Source organism: Hippocampus comes, unplaced genomic scaffold, assembly GCF_001891065.2.
Source record: "Hippocampus comes isolate QL1 unplaced genomic scaffold, H_comes_QL1_v1.1 scaffold174, whole genome shotgun sequence".
Classification (NCBI taxonomy): domain Eukaryota; kingdom Metazoa; phylum Chordata; class Actinopteri; order Syngnathiformes; family Syngnathidae; genus Hippocampus; species Hippocampus comes.
The window spans coordinates 5,785,256-5,805,778 of record NW_017805983.1 but is presented as its reverse complement, the minus strand read 5'-3'; the positions used below and the strand labels follow the sequence as shown (position 1 = coordinate 5,805,778).

Below are 20,523 nucleotides of genomic sequence, written 5' to 3'. Positions count from 1 at the left end.
AGATATGTCAGAAACATGCTATTCATCCAAAAAATCAAGGGCTACTAAAGCAAAAGGATCGGATGGAGATAAGTCCTTCGACTTTGATGTTGAGAACATGCGTCAGTTCATTCATGAATACGCTGGTTTCTGACAAAAGCGCCCCCTTGCGTCATAGATAATGTACATAGCGCTCCCCGCCGTTTGCATTGTGAATCTTTCGTCAACGACAAATAACAGAAATACAGTACATGAACTGTATAACAAGCGCCAAATCACCTTCACAGTAAAAGTGATACGTTGGTTTCAAAATGTACTTTGTTCATTTATCATGTTGAATCCTTACAATCTTCTTATCGAAAATTTAGTTTTGTACTCTCGCAAAGTCAAAAAGAAAAAAAGAAGAAATTGGAATGGTGAGTTTCTCATGCAGGCGGCTGTATCCCTGGGCCTAGAACACCACTGCCAAAACTTGAACACCACCATAGATTTTTAATTCAGTGTACGATCCCCCAAAAGACAACATCAAATTGGTAACATTTCATGTTTGAAACTTTTCATACACGAATAAGCTATATGCTAGCAACGAAGCAGCTATGGCAAATGTTAGGTTGTGACAGTGCCCATTGCACAACAGCTGCGTGTTGCATGCATGCATGTTCAGCTTTGGTCAGGGACGGCGTGGGCTGGTGGCAAAGTGAAGTGAAAAATACAAAATACAGTCAAGACAAATACAAAATACATTAAAATCTTGGTAGCAGTTTGAACATCACAGAGTGGACACTTAAAATCTATATGTGGCCCTCGAGCACTCCTCTATTTGAATATGTACATTTACCGTACCTTAAATTTGGAGGATAAGAAAGAAACCGTGTTCATAAATGATGGCGATCATCTGTTTTAATTTGTCGCTTTTGCCGGATCTCATAGTTGTTGTGAAGGTGAACTTTTGAGCAGGCTACACTTCCTGCTAAGACGCCAGAAGGAGGAGCAGAAAACATCCGAGGAGAGGAAGGTGTCGCCAACTGATAGGAATACTTGAACAAAGAAAAAACCAACATTGATCGACACCTGCCGTGGACTAGGTGAGTCCTCAAAGTTTGCTCTTTGTTTCCGCACTGTCAAACGCTTTGTTCTTTCACCATAAGGTATTGTTTAAAACTGAAATGAGGAACTCTGCGGCCGGTAACGTAGTAAAGTCTCGAGCAGCTTTGAAGTGTGACGGGCATTACTTGCGCATTAATGTGGTATTTTCGACGTGATAACTTTCACGGATTTTCACTTTGTAGTGCTTTGCCCAATTTAATCCCACAATTTATATCCAGTGACTTTGTATTGCTGATTGTTTATTATTTATAGTCTGTATTTGATAGTCTATTTGTGACGCGATTCCAAATGTGTATCTTTTATTATTATATATATTTTTTAATATTGACTTGTCTACTAAATGATCAGTAAATTGACCTATTATTAAGCACTGCGTATCTACTTGTAAACTGTTATTTTCACCAATTTTCCACAATCATATCCTGCTTCTAAACATCTTGTGCCTTGGGCTGTCCTGCTCTGAACCTTGAATGCTATGAACATACCATCCGATCCTCCACAGAAAGATGCTGACTTCATCGTGACAGTGACAAGGGAACATCAGCAAGCTGACTCGCCATGGCTGCTCGGCATCAGAGACCAGCGGACATGGCAGACGGCTCAATGGAGTCCAAAAAGACTGAGAAAAAGTGCTGTAAGTGGTCTGTTGTCTCTCTGTGCCTCAAGGGCGAAAGGCGGACTCAGTTGAGGTCCTTAAGTATTAACTATTCAACGTTGTATAATAACCCAGGTGAAGTACCACTCGTGAGTCTTATTCAGAACGACGTGAAATGCGATTGGCTAGACTCTAGATGGATCTGAAATGATTGCATAAATGATTTTTATGAAGGAGCTGATCTTGACTGCCTTAACGATTAAGAGTCTGGTCTGGTGAGGTATTTGCTCTTGTGCGTTTGTCTTGCTTGTTTGATTTTTTTTTGAAAACTGTTCACTGAATTACCATGTGATGTTTTGTTCTCCCAAGCTCCACTAGGTGACTAATCACATTGGCTAAAAAGTCACCCATCAGACATGCAGGTGTGAGTGAAATATTCGTCTGAGTGTTATACTGTAGCATTGACTTGCTATTCCTCAGCATGCCTTTGTTTACATAAATATATTGATGAAAAAGGGGTCCTCAGTTTATGATGGAGTCCCCCCATCCTATGGCAGCGATGTCACCCAAATTTTAATTTGGAGCGCGCCGTAAGCTGTCACTCTCCCATGCAAATAATTGAACGGATAGCACATGAAGACCAGATATTTAAAACAACCAAGCGAAAAAGAGGAAGTGCGGTGGCAACTTTGTTGTGTCGCTTGACAACGTATCCTTCCGCCGTTGTGCAAACTATTAAGGCTTGTTTATCGTCTCAGCCTGGGCCTCCTACATGACCAATTCTCCAACTGTGATTGTGATGATTGGGCTGCCTGCTCGGGGGAAAACCTACATGTCCAAGAAGCTGACGCGCTACCTCAACTGGATTGGTGTGCCGACAAAGGGTAGGTATCAAGTCATGAGTACATCTAAAGCCTACTGAGTTTTAACGTCACGTCACAAACACTCATTCGCTTGTTTGATTCTGCAATTTCACTTCACTAAAACACTTATTAGCTGTAAACGTAAACCACCAAAATGAATTATCATGCTTGCATGACGCCCACAAAACGTACCGGTACTTAAAAGTTCTAAGACTGCAATGATAGTGATCGCGCATATGAGTCAAAAGAAGTGACTTTGTTTTCCTCCTTGCAACTGATATTATTTGAAAAGTACCTTGGAATTAAATTTAGTCTTGTAAAAAGAAAGATCTCCACACTTGTGTGTTTGTCTTTTTTTGGGGGGTAGACTGGGGCGAGGTGAAAAATAGCTGTCACTTGGTCTGACTTCTCTTCTATTTTGTAGCACCGTAACATTTGCCTTGTCGTCTTCACTGTCTTCATCGCATCCTGCTCCTCTTTCAAGATTCATGTCTTGGTCTGTTAAAAATAGGTGAAAGACAACTATTTCTAAATGTGGTATAGCTACTAAATACAGTAGTAGCAATTATTTAAACGTTTTTTTTAAACTATAATACTAAGCGTCTGTAATGTTGAGTGCAAAACTGTTTGGTTACTTAGGCACGGTCTGACTATCCTTTCACTTGCTTGGCTGAGTCCTTGTGACTCTTTTGATTAGCTGATAAGTACTTGAACCAACGACTATACTTCTACCTTCTTAGCTGCTTGACTGAGTTACTTGCGTCTTGACGGAATTGCTTAAGATTAGCTGATCAACACTCAAACATACTTAAGTGGGATTTGCTTAAGACTTGATATGACTAACCCAACAGAGTCAACAGTATGGACCACGGGCTATTTGTGCCTTGCCACGCATTTTGGTTGTGACACACAATGTCAACCAAAAATATTTGACACAGTCTACAATGCTATTTGAAAAGGGAAAAAGATGTTGCTTTTGCTGAGATTTTTCTAGATATGCTAAGAGCAAAACAACTGTTCGCAGATAAAAAAAATAACAATTCTCTTCATAACACCACCGTGACTAAAGATTAGTTTCGCAAAAATGGTTTGCTCCACTTTCTGCTCTCTGCACTTTTGAACATAACACATTACTTATTCCCAGGTAAACGTTGCTTCTTCATAAATTGCCCTTGTTTTGGTTCTCATCTCTCTTTTGTGTGCATTGCGCATCCAGTGCAGCTTTGTTGAAGCATATGAGCATGTGTGGACATATTCCGTCATTAAACTTAACCACTTCATTAAAGCCAACAAACCAGTGAACTTACGGGTAATAACAAAACTAAACAAAACAACATAGCAGTAGTGGGCAGTTTTTCAATGATTAAGAAACAGAAATGGAGTTAGAAGGTTTGTTATCTAAATGTGTGTGTGGGGGGGGGGGGTACCACTCCCCCTTCCTTCCGTCCCTCCCTCTCTCCCTCCCTTATGTCCTTGTATCTATTTGGCAAAACAAACCAAAGACCTTTCTTTCTCAGGTTCCATTCTTAATCACTCACACACTGTTACTTCCTTGTTGTAAATTGTAAACTGCTGGTATGTTCTGAGATGTTCCTCCAGTCTCTTCTTGAACTGTATGTGAGGTATGTGATTGTGTCCATGTCAACACTGCATCTCTCTGTAGTTGTACTCTGTTGGAATGCAGGTGAACCGGTTCGGAAGGCGCAGCTGAAATGAAAGTCACCGCCCAGAACAGTTTTTGCGCCGTAACTCTCTCACATGTCTTATCCACAGTATTCAACCTTGGAGTTTATAGGAGACAAGCCGTGAAGTCATACAAGTCTTATGACTTTTTCAGACATGACAACGCAGAAGCCATGCAAATAAGAAAGTGCGTAAAACGAGACTAGCAAGCTCGTAAACTACTTTGACGTATAACAAATAAAACTGGCTGTGCTTTTCAGGAGCATTCATAAAACTTTGTTTTTAACAGACAGTGTGCTCTGGTGGCACTACAAGATGTCAAGTCCTACCTAAATGAGGAAGGAGGGCAGATAGCTGTAAGAAAACTGAGCACTATGTCTCAGGTTTTTCTTCATTTGGACTGAATGCCTCGTTTTTCCGTGCAGGTATTTGACGCGACCAACACCACCCGGGAAAGGCGGGAGCTCATCCTTAATTTTGCAAAGAAGAATGCGTACAAGGTCAAAACCCCTCTGATAATACATTGTCAGGTCACAGTACACATATAGTTCGTGTCATAATAAGTTTTTCTTCTGTCAGGTATTTTTTGTGGAATCTATATGTGATGATCCGGATGTCATTGCTGCAAACATCCTGGTAATTAAAGCAAAACTAAAGTGTTTTTAGAAGACAGAAAAAGCAAACCACTTACTCATTTTGACGCTTCAATGCAAACTTCCAAGTCCCATTCTGGCATCATAATGTTCTGTTCTCCCATGTTTATAGGAAGTGAAGGTGTCCAGTCCAGACTACCCAGAGAGGGACAGAGAGAGTGTCATGGAAGATTTTCTCAAGAGGATAGAATGTTATAAAGTAACTTACCAACCTTTGGATCCAGATGACCATGACAAGTAGGATGTTTTATATGGCATAGACATGAACCTGTGCCATTTATTCCTTTTACTTCTTGAATAAAAAAAAAAAAAAAAACAAAACAAAAAAAAAAAACATTGTGATGTTGCACAAATTGGCCAGCAGAGGGAGAGGTACAAGTTCTACAGTATTACCGTATTGGCCCAAACATAAGACGGCCCTGATTATAAGACGACCCCCTCTTTTTCAAGACTCGAGTTTGAAAAAAGACTTTTTGAACACCAAATACATTTTTATAGAGAAAATAATTACAGTACGTCTGAAACAAATGATTCTAACAAGATATTTGAGAGAAAAAGCATGCTATTTTGCCTCATTCATATATTAATATCTGAACATTTAAATATGTAAACTAAAGTGCAATCACATTCGTAAATGAATGGCTTCTGGTTTTTGAAATGTAAATGACATCATCAGCTGCCAGTTAACCTTCGACCCACTTTTCTCCAGATTGTCGCTACGTTTCTCCATTTTCTGTTATCTTTTCTATTATTTTCTTCTCTTTTCTTTCTTACCACTATTTTGGGTTTTTCTTCTTCGTGCTACCACTATTTTTATTTTTTCTTCTTCGCGACAGGGGTTCGCTTTGGCTGGGAAGTCAAGTTCAGCATTCGCTTCAATGGTATCTGGCGCCATCTAGCGTCGTGAATGGGTATAATGTCTAGACCCCGAATATAAGACGACCCCCACTTTTTCAGTCTTATTTCAATGCAAAAAACACTGTCTTATATTCGGGCCAATACGGTAGTTGTTATTTATGTACACTTACATCAGTATAATTGTGTACTGTGGTATTCATACACTTCCAAGACCCTTTTAGTGAAAGCCCGATGTATCTGGTAGTCGAGAGACAATTGGAGAGACTGCAGCAAAAGTACTAGATTTTTCTTCTTCATACTTTGAGAATTTTTTTTTTTTTTTTTAAACAAATTCAGTTACTGTTTGTTTCTGTGAGCCTCAGAGTCCGCCGTCATCATTTTGTGCTTGCAGGTGCCTGTCCTTTATTCAGGTCATCAATGTCGGCCGTCGGTTCCTGGTCAACAGGGTGCAGGATTACATTCAGAGTAAAATTGTCTACTACCTCATGAACATCCACGTGCACTCCCACTCCATCTACATATGCCGACACGGAGAGAGCCATCACAATCTGCAAGGACGCCTTGGCGGAGATTCTGAGCTGTCAGACAGAGGCAAACAGGTGCTGAGCTCGCTATTGCTTTTTGCGCAGTACAACGTTTAATGTACGTTTCTAATACGGTTCGATGAATCGGGAATTTGTTTTGGCCTGTCTTGTTATTTTTCTATATGCTAACTCCACTTCCTTCGCAGTTTGCTGTGGCACTGAAAGGTTTTGTGGATGAACATCGTCTGTCAGACCTGAAAGTTTGGACCAGTCAGTTGCGGCGCACCATTCAAACTGCGGAGGAGCTTGGTGTTCCCTATGAGCAGTGGAAGATCCTGAATGAGATTGATGCAGTATGTCATCTAAACAGAAAGGCGCACTGGGAGGCAGTCATCGGGTGGTTAGGGTTTTATTGCTTTGGGTTTCAGGGAGTGTGTGAAGAGATGACTTACAAAATGATTGAGGAAACCTACCCAGAGGAGTACGCCATGAGGTACCAGGACAAGTATCACTACCGCTATCCTGGAGGAGAAGTAATTGCACATTTCATTTGAGTCATGAATGACGGGTTGAGTCAAGCTCACATCTTGCTTTTAACTGGACGCTGTATGAACTTTTTGTTTTGGCTTTAGTCTTACCAGGACCTGGTGCAGCGGCTGGAGCCGGTGATCATGGAGCTGGAGCGACAGGGCAACGTGCTGGTTATCTGTCATCAGGCCGTCATGCGCTGCCTGCTCGCCTACTTCCTGGACAAGAGCGCCGGTAGAGAAGCATGAGAATATAATATGGGGATAAGCCTGTTTAACCAATCAAACTGATTGTCCGAGTTATTATTTTTCACTTCTGAAAATATAGAAGCGATTCCAGTTCACATAATTCTTCTGGGTTGGGTTTGATCAACACCAAAGATACAAACGAGACATCCAGCTGTAGCAACGCATTACACATTTAAAGAGACAGAAGTGTATTTTTGTATGACTCAGATAGTCCGAGTCACAATTGGGCATGGACAGAGTATTGACGAGAAAAACCAAAAAGGCATGTGGCTTTGGTTACTTTTCGCCCTTCCTCCTGTCCAAAGGGAAATAGCATTGTCGTTTGAACACAACACCCCGCATAGGCCACAGAAAGCGGTTTGCCACACCGCACAACAAAGAAAGTTGACCCTTTGTACTTCTTTGTCACAGATGACCTGCCATACTTGAAGTGTCCCCTGCACACTGTCCTCAAACTCACCCCAGTGGCATATGGTAAGTCCCCTTGCTGTTTTCGAGTCAGCTGATCCTGACTTGCACGGTAACCATTTGTGGTATTGAGACGTCTTTTCTTTTCCCCCCGCCACTAGGTTGTAAAGTGGATATTTTTGACCTCAAGGTGGAGGCTGTCAACACCCACAGGGACAGACTATTAGTAAGCTTTTGATTATGTCTTATGAGGAATTGGGTGGCAGGTTTCTTCGTGAGTATGTGTCGCCTGAAAACGTCGAACATAAACTTCAGAATAAGACCATTTGATCCATCACTCCCATTTGGTTCTAAAGGTTAAAAAAAAGATACGGCTATTCATACTGGTGTGATCTAATACAGACACCGGCCCAGAATGCAAGACAATGTTCCTTAATGATGACTTGAGCCGAGGCTCTCAAAAGAAGCAAAAACATGTGAGGCTATGTTGTACCAATGGAGCACACGCCTAAATGCAAAGGTTGCAATACAATGTCAAGACGGTTACCGGTTAAGTTTCAACTGTCAAATGTATTTCTTTTTTTACTTTGCTGCACTGTATACCAGCTCACACCAGTCTACCTCTGCTACCTTTATGGCACATCACTAGCTCTTTTAGGAACAGCTCCATACTTGTGTCCTGGTTATAATTGTGTGTTATTTGCAGTGAGACGTTCAGCCTGGAGTCCTAGACAGAGTGAGTGCTCTACATGAACATATTGAGGGACATGTACAGAAAAAGACTTGTTGACAGGGGTGGGAGCAACCTGAACAATGGCTTTACGGCTTCCAGAGCACACAGTGTTTCGGACCTTGGGGAGATGGTGTCGGAACTTTAGTGGTTGTATCTCTCAATTTCTTTGGGATTTTGGCAGATTGTCGCCGCACAACCTGCCAAAGCTGCAGCTTGATGTTTTCTCTGCACAGCTCAATGTCATGATTTCCCTCACTTTTCAAAGCTCGCTGTCATCTTCCCTTTTTTTTTTTTTTTTTGCCTTAGCTGCAGAGAAAACATTCTCAAGGTGCTTTTCTTTTTTTGTTTGTCACTTTGGGAGGTGGTTAAGCAACTGACTTGTCAGCGCAGGGGTACAGGTTATTTCCCGAGCTAAATGTGTAAAAAAGTATGCAGACTTGTTTGACGTGGTGTGAAAACATGTTACCAAGGTCTCGTGGTCTCTTGTCTGCCATCGCCATGTAGAACAAAGAAAGGGGAGACGTTCCACCAGCTTTCTACCGGAGGAATAGCTTCACGCCACTGTCCAGCCACGACCAGATCAAACGACCTCGCCTCTACAGCGCCGACAACCAACCGCAGCCTCGCTTGTCCCAGACTCCCGTTTTACCCGGCATGCCGTTCTCTGAGGCATCGGAGGGCGTGGAGCTGCGAGAAAGAGAGGTCAGTGTTGAATTTGGGAAGAGGGTGAAACAAAAATGAATGAAATGGGTTTGTTTGTCACTGCCATCCAGACAGTGTTTCACCCTGACTGGTGAGCTCACATGTCAAAATTAGGACAAGTTGTGCCCATGTGTCTGTTTGGTGTTTTAATGTCAAAATTAGGACAAGTTGTGCCCATGTGTCTGGTGTTTTCATGCAATCTTCATCTTGCTCTCATTGCATCTTTGCAGGACTGCCTGAACGGCTTCAGTGCAGGAGACACAGACGACTGTGTTGGCAGTTGAAGAAAAGTTTCTTTCATTTAGTCTTGACCTTTGTACACTGCTGACCAAATGTTTGGCCCGGCTTTGCGCCACATGTAATTTTCGCTTGTACCACCACAAGTTGTTTGTTTGCCACATGCAACTTCAACAAAATCGCTGTACAGGTCTGCCATACAAACAGACTCCGTCCATTTGTTGTTTGCAAATAGGTAAGCTACCTAGAGCAGGGGTGTCCAAACTTTTTCGTTTCAGGCCCGTATACCTAATCATGGACAAGGGCAGCTTTAAAATTAATCAACTTTAATTTATTAAACACGCCAAAATCAGTCAAGCAAGCAATTTCTATGCTGTTCGTATTTTCTAGGTATTGTGAAAAAAAACCTGCTCCTTTAAAGGTGATAAGGCAAATAGTTTAGAGATTTTCAAAATTTTGTGATGGCCACGGGGCCCTGTGTCCCAGTAGACTAGTTACAGCACTGCACTGAACAGCAGCCGAAACCCATCTCCACATTCAGAACCAAAACGAGCAAACTGTGGTGCCATTGACCTTTTTTAAAACAGTTACTTGAGGATGACAAATGTGATATGTTCATAAATCGGACCTTGACATAGCAGAAAGTGAAACAAGTTTCACTTCTAAGATTGAATTATCTTTTTTTCACCAGTGTTTTGAAGAGAATTTTAAAATGATTTTAGTTCTCAATAGTTTGTGTATCTTTGCATATCTAGAGTATACATAAACAATAGTGGCACGTATTTTTTGAAAACCTCCTTTCTCTGGCCACCTCCATATTTTTATTTTATTTTTTTAAACGTGCCTTGCAAGCCGTGTCAAATGTCATTTTTATTTTATGGCACAAGCAGCTGAAAAGTGCCGTAGCTTGGACACCCCTGACCTATAGAGTGTCAAATGTGTAGTCAAACAATTGAGTGGAAACCTTTTCTTAATTAGCATTTCCTTTCGCTGTCATTATACTCTCTGCAAAATGTATTATTTTACTTTCGATTTAGTTTTAGCAATCAATACTGGAACAACCTTGATTTGACTTTATGGCACTCCAAAATTCAAGCAACTTGGCTTTGTTTGTTGTGGGAAAAAAAAAAAGATCAGATTTCAGGAACGTTGTCAAAGCAGACAGATGTGTTTGCATTTGCCGTCTTCTTTTTGTGGGTCACTGCAGTTGTTGAATGATATTCCTCGGCAGCGGCGTTTATGCTGGTCAGTGGAGAGTTGTTTTTTGTTCCCTGCTGGTCTGTATCTTTGTTGTCTCTAATGTCTGCCACTTGACGTTGTTCTAAAGAACTAACCCATTATAGGATGATGTAATATGATGGCCTCAATATCTCTCTCTCTCTCTCTCTCTCTCTCTCTCTCTCTCGAACCTTTCATGAAATGGAATCAGAAATAACACATTAATGGAATGGCAGCCATGAAAATCAATATGCTGATTTAAGGTAACAGCTATTTTATGAATGTCCTGTTGTTGTCTGAAATGTTCAGATTGTGGACCCTAAAATAAAGTGTATTACAAAGTAATGCAACTTCCAACATAAAAGGTATAAGGAAGCTAGTTTTTCAAGAGAAGGTGCACGCATTCAAATATGACTGTGTTGAAATTACATTTTTTTTAAGCCTGTAGGAACTAGAAATTCAATGGAGCAAATGGCGCTAGTACAGAGCCATCCATACTCTTTCTAATGCTGAGACAATCACTGTTCACTGAAATTTATATGTGCAGTACCAGTACGTCAAATTTAACTAAGGACACATTCATGCACGTTATTGTCACGAATAACCCAAACAACTGTGCCTTTGTATGAAACACTACAAGGAGCATTGTGAAGTACAATACTTAAAATGATCATGATGAAAGGATGACCAGTCACGATTTTAGACTTTTTTTTCCTTTCTTACATACCGCGCTTAGTTTCACATCACTTCTAAAGAATAATACATTCCGACACCCCGCAAACACGTGCGTATTTTACAGGCTGTCAATGATCAGTCTAATAGAATCAATAAGATATTTTAGGATGCACAGTGTCACTATAAAGGCATGCCCTTTGTGTGAACCATTTGCCTCAATTGCTGATGGTTTTCACTTATTAGAATCACATTTACGAATCGTCGCCAGTGTGAATTAATCGCAAACGCGTATTCACAGCCATTTGCTTGCTTGACTTGCATCGGATGAGGAGAGGCGATGACATGTGTCTGAGAACTTTATAATCTGCTTGTTGTTCTGACGCAGCGTTTTTGACCAGATTATATGGGCGCACAGTGCTCATCTAGTGTCATTCAACACTACTTTATAACCACATGCACTGCAACCTATCGGACGTCGATTTTGTGTTGGAGCTTAGTCGGACATTTTTCAGTGGCATGTGAGACAACAGTGAGGGGTTTGATGAAATCAAATTCACACATCCAGAACAATGGCCACCACACTCATAATCAAGCAGGAACAAATCAATGTAAAAAGCAATGTTTTGCTGAGCTATATTTACGATAATGCCAATGGCTTATATTTTGTGTGCTATCTCATAGTGGACTTCTGTCTCATGCACTCATTCGTTCACGAAGTAAGAACCAATCTAACCGATAAATTGTCAGAGGCGGCTGCCCCCATTTTGCATTCTGCGATCAATGACTTATTCAAACCATTTTTCAAATGCACAATGACAAAAAAAAAAATGCCTTAACTCTTGACAATTCGAAATGTTTTTGTCTTAGATCCGTTCTTGTTTGTATTATGAGTGTGAGTGTATGTAAGGTTGATATGTGTGCATTTTATTTTAGGAAACCATATGCAGTTCATGTAAAAAAATTAGTGAGTATCAAAGCATCTGAAGAATACTGCATCCACGTGAAAAAGGTAGAAAAATCACAAAACAAAAAGTTGCCCTGAGTGTTGCGGTTGTCATGGTCACCCTTGGGCACTTTGTAGCTCCGCCCCTGTTTGGATGGTACGCACACTCTTAAATATGCATGCATTTCAGGCAATTTATTTCCCGAATTTATTGTGTTCGAATTTAAATTAGAAAACATCCTCACCCTCATTCAAATGTCATTTCATGTCTGCAAAATACAATACAGTAAATACAATATGCTACTGATGCTCTATTGAGTACGTTGCCTTTATTTTATTGTAGCCTGGCCCAAGTTGGTGTGTGCGCGTGTGCCCACGCGCGTGAGTGGGAGGTATCGGGACGCCCCTCTATAAATACTGCCTTCATCCTCCCATTACTTGTTTTTCTCATTTTTACCTGAACGCATTTAACATGAGGTTCATCGTGTGGAACATTCTCTGTTTATCCATTTCATTACTTGACACGGGTAAGTTGGTTTTTCGTAGAATACGACAAAATTCTGATTTATGAAACAAGAGTGGATGACATTGCATCTTCAACTATAGCCGAAGTTCCGAAGCGATGCTCAGCGCCACCCCAGTTTCCGTCCACCAGACTCCAAAATAAATGGAGGACCAGAAACACGTTCGACATTGGGGAGAAAGTTTACTACAAGTGTGCCGAAGATTTCGTCGCATACGCGGGCAGCCTCTCGGTGATGTGCGTCAATGGAATCTGGACTGCGTTGACACTCAAATGCGAAAGTAAGAATATGACCGACCTGCCACAAGTGGCTGTCTGCTGTTCTGGTAAGGTTAATGTGCTGGAGGACAGTTGTAGTTTTTACATTTGGCCACGCGAGGGCGTCCTGAAGCCAAGTTAATGTTCCCTTTAAAGACGCCTACTTAGTATTTTCCTTGAAAAACGACCTGTTTTTTTTTCCTCATCACACTGACTAATGTACTCTGCCCGTTTGCGATAGAGAGATCATGTGGTAATGTTGGTGATCTACCTAATGGAAGGTTTCGCTATGAAGGACATCCACTCATTGGGGAGAGGGTCTACGCATTGTGCAATGACGGGTAAAGTGATCATAAGACATTTTTAAAGCTAATGAAAGTGCTCTAAAGGCGGAAAAAAAGACCATGATGGTGTGTGTTTCTTCTTGCTTTCAGGTACACACTAAAAGGACCGAAGTACATGACATGTGAGAGGGCTGGATGGACTGGTGAATTTCCCACATGTGAAAGTATACCCGAATACATTTTGTTTACTTGGCTTTAAGTTAAGTTTCTTTTTTTCTCCCCACAGTAACTCTTTTCAAGCCACTGTGGTAAAAACAAACTGACATAAAATAACACTGGTCAAGAGCAAAATTGAATCAGAGATGGCTTTAACATTTACCTAAACGTGTTTCTGACGCTGATTTAAAAAAATGACTTTTTTTTCCTCTAGCACATCAGTAAAGTACGATTTTTTTTTTCTTTTGAAGTTTGACCTACAATAGTTTGCGCAATGCGGATTTTACCATCCGTTGTAATTTATATCTATGTTGTTTAGGAAAAAAAAATCCAATTTTTGCGGAACATAACCCTTAATTCATAAATATTATTAAATATAATACTATTATTGTTCTTTTACTGTTGCTATAATTATTATGAAAACCTGCTGGAGAAATAACGAGGGCAGATTCAAAATCAGTGCAAAAACTACTGGTACAAAAAAAAGTCAAAAATTGTTGACCAGTGTAATCAAATGAGTTGCTGATGGTGCGGTGGTACACTCGCCTGATTTGCGAGAGGGCAGTGTGGGATCGGTTCCCACTCAGTGATTGTGTGAATGTGCGAGTGTATGGTTGTTTGTCTCGATATGTGCCCAGTGACTGACTGGCGACTAGTTCAGGCGTTTATCCGCCTTTTGCCCAAAGGCAGCTGGGATAGGCTCCAGCAACTCCTGCGACCCTCTTCAGGGTAAGTGGTGTTGAAAATGGGTGAATGGCTTGATGCAGGGGTGCCCATTACGTCGATTGCGATCGACCGGTAGATCGCGGACTGGTCCCAAGTCGATCGCAAGGGATGTAGAGGAGAAAAAAAACAACCAACCATTTGTGTGTCTTTGTGCATGTTAGTAATATATTTTTTGTGCTAATGTACACTATACCCTAAGCATCCTATCATTACTCTCATTCAGAGTTTGTTTCGTGTACAATTCACCGAGGGCACGGGCAAATAATGGGAATCTAGAGGGCCGAGGGAAGCACTTATAAACGGTACGTGTGAGCTACTGCATAAGTGCATCGCATGCCTCCATGTCAGGCTGTTGCTCATCATGGCGTGCGTGTGTATGTGTGTCAGCGTGCGCGGTAACGGGTCGATCGCAGGAAGTTGGTTGATCGAAAAGTCGATCTTCGGTCCAAAATGTTTGGGCACCCCTGGATTGATGTAATCAAATGGATGAATATCCAAAGTCTTTTTGGGTGACCACTGACAACGTATCTCACAATAATAGATCTGTCACTGTACTGAGCATCAGCAAAATAAGATCTTCACATTCAAAACCAAAATAAGAATAATCTGTACTAAACTGACCTTGACATGGCACAGAAAGTGGGACAAGCAATCTTGATTCATGTCATTTGCTGCTGTAATTTAATTATCTTGATCTATTGTGGCGACACAACGAGAGTTTGTTGATATTTTAGTGACGTGCACATTCCAAGAGCACAGAAATTGAAATGATAAACTATCGGTTTAGCAGGATAAAGATACAGATGTACTGATACAGTCAACACAAGCAAATGATTGGCCTTAGCACAGATGTCTGATGCATACATGTCCGGGGCAACTTGACCCAATTTAAAGATACATGATTTTGCTTTGTGCAGAGGTTGACACCACCTGCTCCACACCGGAAGTGGCCAACTCAGAGAGGATTAGTGGTGGTGATTCCATACACCGGGCAGGCGAAAAGTTGACCTTTACTTGCAGTCCAGGTTTCCTGTTAGATGGCCCTCAGCACGTCACTTGCAGTCCCTCAGGCCAGTGGGAGCCCAAAGTCCCCCAGTGTCTGACTTCAGCTGCTCATCAAGGTACAAATAAAATTCAATTTCTTTACCCTAGTGAGGATAAAGCGGTTCGGAAAATGAATGAATGAATGAATACAGTGATATCCCCCCTGGTGGTCGAAACTAAAGGTTGCAGGTAGGATTTGGGATTAGTCTCAAATAGAGCAGAAAGTAAATGGCTTGGACTGCATCTGTTCAAGTCTGTTTAAAAACAATAAAATACTTTATAGTACCACTTTTCTGTGATGTGAATCTTTTGATCTGCCTCAACTGCTCAATAATGTAATGAACTGAAAACGAAAATAGGGGGTTTCTCAGCATTTTTTGGAGATTAAAATATAGATTAATTAGATCAAGTAATTACAGATCATAATTAATTAATCTCACCATTTTTTCACTGTCTGATACACCTCAAAAGATTTCATTGTTGCTTTTAACTGTTTTATCCCTCCCTCCCCCTCAAAAAAATAAAATAAATAAAGCTAAATTTAGCCAACGCATCATTGCAAGCCTGGTAATTCAACCCAGTATTCTCACTCACTCTGTCTCAGTCAAATGGACTGTTAGCTGTGGTACCATCAGAGTTTCACAAGTATTTGTGATTTCACGGTGAAATATGCTCTAGTCTACACAAATGATTCTGTCTAAAGAATATTCTACTCTACAGGAGGCTGTAGTGCTCCGGAAAATTTGGACGAGTCTCATACCAACCTCGCTGATGAGTTCATCACTAGGACGACCTTTGCCGCTGGTGAGCGAGTCACATACACGTGTGATGTCGGCTACAGTCCAGTGGGTGGCAGCAGATATCGGAAGTGCATCAGTGGACAGTGGACGCCGCTTCTGCTCAAGTGTGAACGTGAGCTCAATTCTTTGTCTTCTTGAGTCTTTTATGCATTTACTTACCGCAAGTTTGACAACATATGTTAGATCGGTAGATGGGCAACATGAATAATCGTTTTAATTTAGATTCTGCCAGCATTTAGCTTCTCTATGAATCGTGTTTTTTACCGAGTATGAGATGACATTTTTCTTCCTTTCAAAAATACACTTTCATATTATTATGCACAAATCTTGAAACATCATAGAGGTTACAAAGAACTCAGGATTACATAGAGATAATTTTTACAAAATTTGACAAACAGTTTCCGCCAAAAACATCCTTTATTGAGTTTGTACCCAAACAGAATGGTTATTTCTTGAGCACAAGCTACTGCTGGACAAAGAATGTACACAAGTGACTTCAGTGACCTTGGCCACCCACATTCCATTAAAATTGCAATGAATGATGCTTTGAATTTTGAATATGAACTATGACCAACTGACAATGTCAGTGGTAGGGCTTACGTTTGGAATCTGGGCCTTCAGTAAGCACTTACTGGACTTCATCCACCTAAAACCACCACAATATAACCCAAACCAGTACTATATAATAATGTAATGTAACAGAACATACCTGTGCCTTGGACATCATCTGATACAGGTCAGAATCATTATTTATCTATCTGGTTGTTTCATGTGACGTTGACGCAAAATGGCCGACCTCTGTCTGAGTTGAAGAAAACCAGGCAGATTTTTCTGCTTAAATTATATTCCACAAACACAATATGAAGTATTTCATTGTCAGTCATTAAAAAAATGAGATGTTTTAAAACTACGTAAACAGAGAAACTACTAAATGAAAGGTTAGACTTCTTTCTTCTGTCTCACAAAATATTTTTTAAACTTTTTCCATTTTTTTCAAAAATCAACAGTAAAACATTTGGAACAAAAAATGCACCAAATATCATATCTTTTTGTGGGAAGATATCAGATATTTTGGGGCGAATCAGTGACTTTAAGGCAAACTTTTGCTTTAGTGGCGGCTCAAACATCTGAACGGTCCTTTTTTCCTATAAAATAGCACCAAAAACAATGAAAATGTGCTTTTGATGGCAACATAATGGATTTACAATGAATGACCAGTGTCACAATTTTATACTTGACAAACTTTAGCAACTATTTGAGCAATATTTGGTAGTAGCACTATCTAGTGATGTGTGCGTACATCGTGCCACGTGTGTGTGTGTGTGTGTGTGTGTGTGTGTGTGTGTGTGTGTGTAAATGTGTGCACATAAATCACATCATCTCTTCTACTTCTAAATTGAAATAATTCCCATCATCTTTTATCTCTTTTGTTCCACTCTGCAGTAGATTCAACGTGAGAAAGACTTTGATCAGTCCCGAACTGCTTGTGACTGCCACATTTCCAAGGGCTCGCCCAATTTCACAAGCTTACGCATTGTTGTGACACACGGCGAGCTCATCCAAAAGAGATAAAATATTGCTATCTTCTGGCCGTAGTCATTTTATTTATTGTTTTTAAGTTTCTCAGCTAAATGATGATCAAATCAGAGTTGGCCAAGACCTTTCATGGCCCATTCCCATTTAAAAAAAAAAACATAACAAAACAAAAAACACATAAGTTGACAGCAAATGACGCTGACAGAGCTTCTCGTTATGATTCCAATTGACAGCATTTCACGTCACTGGTACGCAAAGAGTTCATCATAATACAGTACTGTGTTTAGACTAGTGGGGATGCATATGTTCATATGTATAATTCATTCATTCATCTTCCGAACCGCTCGATCCTCACTAGGGTCGCGGGGGGTGCTGGAGCCCATCCCAGCTGTCTTCGGGCAGTAGGCGGGGGACCCCCTGAATCGGTTGCCAGCCAATCGCAGGGCACACAGAGACGAACAACCATCCACGCACACATTCACACTTAGGGACAATCCAGAGTGTTCAATCAGCCTACCATGCATGTTTTTGGAATGTGGGAGGAAACCGGAGTACCCGGAGAAAACCCACGCAGGCCCGGGGAGAACATGCAAACTCCACACAGGGAGGCCGGAGCTGGAATTGAACCCGGTACCTCTGCACTGTGAAGCCAACGTGCTAACCACTGGACTACCGGGCCGCCCCATATGTATCATATGTTCATAATATCATAAAGACCATTATTGACTTGACTTCCCCATTAAAGCCACCCAAACATTTTTTTTTTCTCTTTCCGTTCTGTAAAAGGGAAATTGTGTGGCTCGGCTGGGGAGATTCGAAATGGACGCTTCATTTATACCGGAGTCGAGTTTGGCGACATCGCCACAGCTCACTGTGATGATGGGTGAGACAATCAAATAATTTGTGTGCTTCACATGCATCCCTCTTTATTAGTGCTGGAACGGTTGTGAGTGTTCACCCTGTCACCAGGTTTCAGCTTGTAGGACGACCAACCAGGAATTGCATGAGTTTTGGCTGGGATGGTCATGCTCCCTTTTGTGAAGGTGCAGCCTGGAAATTTGTTGGACTTTGTACCTTCCCATGGTGCACGCTACATTTTTTTGTCCGTTGCAGTCGTGGAGTGTGAAGAGCCTCCAGAGGTAGCCAATGCAGAGCAAAACGGCAAAGAGGAAGCACCCTACAAGTACAGGAGTGTGGTAGTGTATGAATGTCGCACGGGGAACCTTGTGGGGAACAAGGCGATATGGTGCACAGAGAACGGCACGTGGAGCACACCGCCTTCGTGCAGAGGTCACACAAAAAGTCACACGGTCATCTTTAAACAAATTTATTTACAATTTGCCATGAATAAAAGTTGGAGTTTCTCCACAGAAATCACCTGTCCATCTCCAAAAGTGCCCAACGCCTCCTGGACGCGAGCTCACATCAGACTTTATCAACACCGGGACACGATCAGCATCGACTGTCGCCATGGTTACACGGTGGTCGGCGCGAGCACCGTCACCTGTGGTGACAATGGTCAGTGGGTTCCCATCCTTCCCAAGTGTCGACGCACATGTAAGTCAACACCTCTGGTAGAAATCTATCAGATGATTGTTATCGTAATTACTTTTATGAACAAATTCATATCTTGTTTTTGTTTATTTTTTTTAGCACGGCACACTAAATGGCAGAGTCGGTATGCTGTCTGATGTGTCTTGCTACATTTGTCAGTCCAGGACCGGCATAATAAGAGCAAACAGAGGATGGAAAAATTCCCTTTGGACCTTAATATTTCTTTGCCTTACACACATTCGACATGTTTTTAAAATGAAGCTGACATACATGGTGTTTATTTCAATAAAGTGTTTTTGGGCAAGAATGAGTACAAACTTATTGCGTTCACCTCTATACATTGTTTTTTTTTCGTTTTTTGTTTTTTTGTCCTTTACTGTCAATAATGTCATGTGTATCATCATCTATAGGCTAAACTGCTAGTGAGCGTTCATGAACAAACAAGTTACAAGAAAATAAAGAACACCAATTCCATTCATTTAAAAAGACAATACAAAATCCAGACATTTACATGAGCATTGACAATTCAAGTGCAAATATCAAACTCTATGATACATCATAGCAAACTCTCTTTTAAAAGGCAACAATCTCAACCAAAAAGAAAAAAAAGGAGAAAGGAAAAATCAATCAGGTTTCAGGAAAGAAGCTGATTCCGGTAGGAGGGGAGTTTTTGCCCATGAGGGGATACGGGCCATGCCTTGATGATAGTTATATTGTAAGTTTGACAATTAGCAACGTATGTCCCTCCATGATGAAAATCTGCATGTTAGGGTATTACCAATAGCATTGTGGGCTACGTGAACACACACACAAAAAAAAAGAAATATGTTTGTTCAATTTCTTGGGTGCCTCCCAGCCAAATGAATCCCCTGTAAATAACATTGGGTTTTTAAACTAGTCTAGCTGCTTCCCATTTCCAGTCTTCATGACAAACGCGCCAAAAGCAAACCATGGCGGCCACGTGGCTTAGAGACAGATGCAGTTTTGATCTTATTGTCGCACTCTCAAAATTGCTTATCAGCTATCATGAGAATGCTCTTTGATTTTAAAGTTAAATTATTATACCCTGTTGCTGTCACTGTTCTGAGATCACAAAGAACCTTTTCTATTTATTTATTTATTTATTTATTTTCAAACTGCTGTAAGTTTCAAGACATCTTTGACTCCCTCTGCAGAAGAGCAGATTACACACTTAAGTTCTGCTCATAACATGTCATACAAAGGGTCAGCAGTGCTGCTTTCCAAAAGATCAGTTTGGGTCACTATAACCAAATTGAGTGTGTGTTATTTTCATTCATTGCACGTGTATTATTACAAAGGTAGAAGGATGGGCTCACGATCTAGTGCACAAAACAATGTGACCCGCCCGCCCTTGTGGGGCCTCTTTGCAAGAGCTGTCTGCACTGGGACAGATCAAACAAGAGCTGGGGAGATGGCTGTCTTTGGATTTGATATGGGCACGGCAGTTTAGGGGAGGAGTGGTGCAGGTGTAATTCTAGGAGTCGGCCTCATGGAATCCAACCCTTGTCTTGCTAATGTTCGGTATTTACAAGTCAAAAACACCACAGACCTGCTCCACAGGCAGGTGACGGGATTATCAACCTGCTGTCAGCTAACAAGTGAAGAAC

The 20,523-nt window shown here is 41.1% G+C and overlaps 2 protein-coding genes across 5 annotated transcripts; both read left to right on the top strand.

Annotated features, from left to right (window-relative positions):
* Positions 1 to 935: 935 nt before the first annotated feature.
* Positions 936 to 11,829, top strand: LOC109528338 (6-phosphofructo-2-kinase/fructose-2,6-bisphosphatase 2-like). Of its 2 annotated transcripts, XM_019890770.1 has the most exons (16): positions 953 to 1,064; positions 1,589 to 1,720; positions 2,440 to 2,565; positions 4,318 to 4,414; positions 4,517 to 4,583; positions 4,653 to 4,727; positions 4,807 to 4,863; positions 4,993 to 5,117; positions 6,130 to 6,337; positions 6,469 to 6,615; positions 6,691 to 6,795; positions 6,895 to 7,024; positions 7,450 to 7,512; positions 7,608 to 7,672; positions 8,684 to 8,881; positions 9,112 to 11,829. In XM_019890770.1, the coding sequence occupies exons 2-16, from the start codon at positions 1,645 to 1,647 to the stop codon at positions 9,163 to 9,165; spliced, it is 1,593 nt and encodes a 530-aa protein (XP_019746329.1). In that variant the 5' UTR covers positions 953 to 1,064; positions 1,589 to 1,644; the 3' UTR covers positions 9,166 to 11,829. The 2 variants fall into 2 exon arrangements, with proteins under 2 accessions (XP_019746330.1, XP_019746329.1); XM_019890771.1 differs by lacking the exons at positions 8,684 to 8,881; positions 9,112 to 11,829 and adding an exon at positions 8,153 to 8,182 and having other exon boundaries at positions 936 to 1,064.
* Positions 11,830 to 11,962: 133 nt separating this feature from the next.
* LOC109528339 (C4b-binding protein alpha chain-like) lies at positions 11,963 to 19,511 on the top strand. 3 transcript variants are annotated; one of them, XM_019890773.1, is made up of 11 exons: positions 11,963 to 12,481; positions 12,561 to 12,758; positions 12,977 to 13,076; positions 13,170 to 13,243; positions 14,879 to 15,082; positions 15,726 to 15,917; positions 18,128 to 18,224; positions 18,311 to 18,384; positions 18,455 to 18,631; positions 18,713 to 18,898; positions 18,995 to 19,511. In XM_019890773.1, exons 1-11 carry the CDS (start codon positions 12,427 to 12,429, stop codon positions 19,030 to 19,032), a joined length of 1,395 nt encoding a protein of 464 aa, XP_019746332.1. In that variant the 5' UTR covers positions 11,963 to 12,426; the 3' UTR covers positions 19,033 to 19,511. The 3 variants fall into 3 exon arrangements, with proteins under 3 accessions (XP_019746332.1, XP_019746331.1, XP_019746333.1); XM_019890772.1 differs by having other exon boundaries at positions 18,713 to 19,511; XM_019890774.1 differs by lacking the exon at positions 14,879 to 15,082 and having other exon boundaries at positions 18,713 to 19,511.
* The last annotated feature ends 1,012 nt before the right edge of the window (positions 19,512 to 20,523 follow it).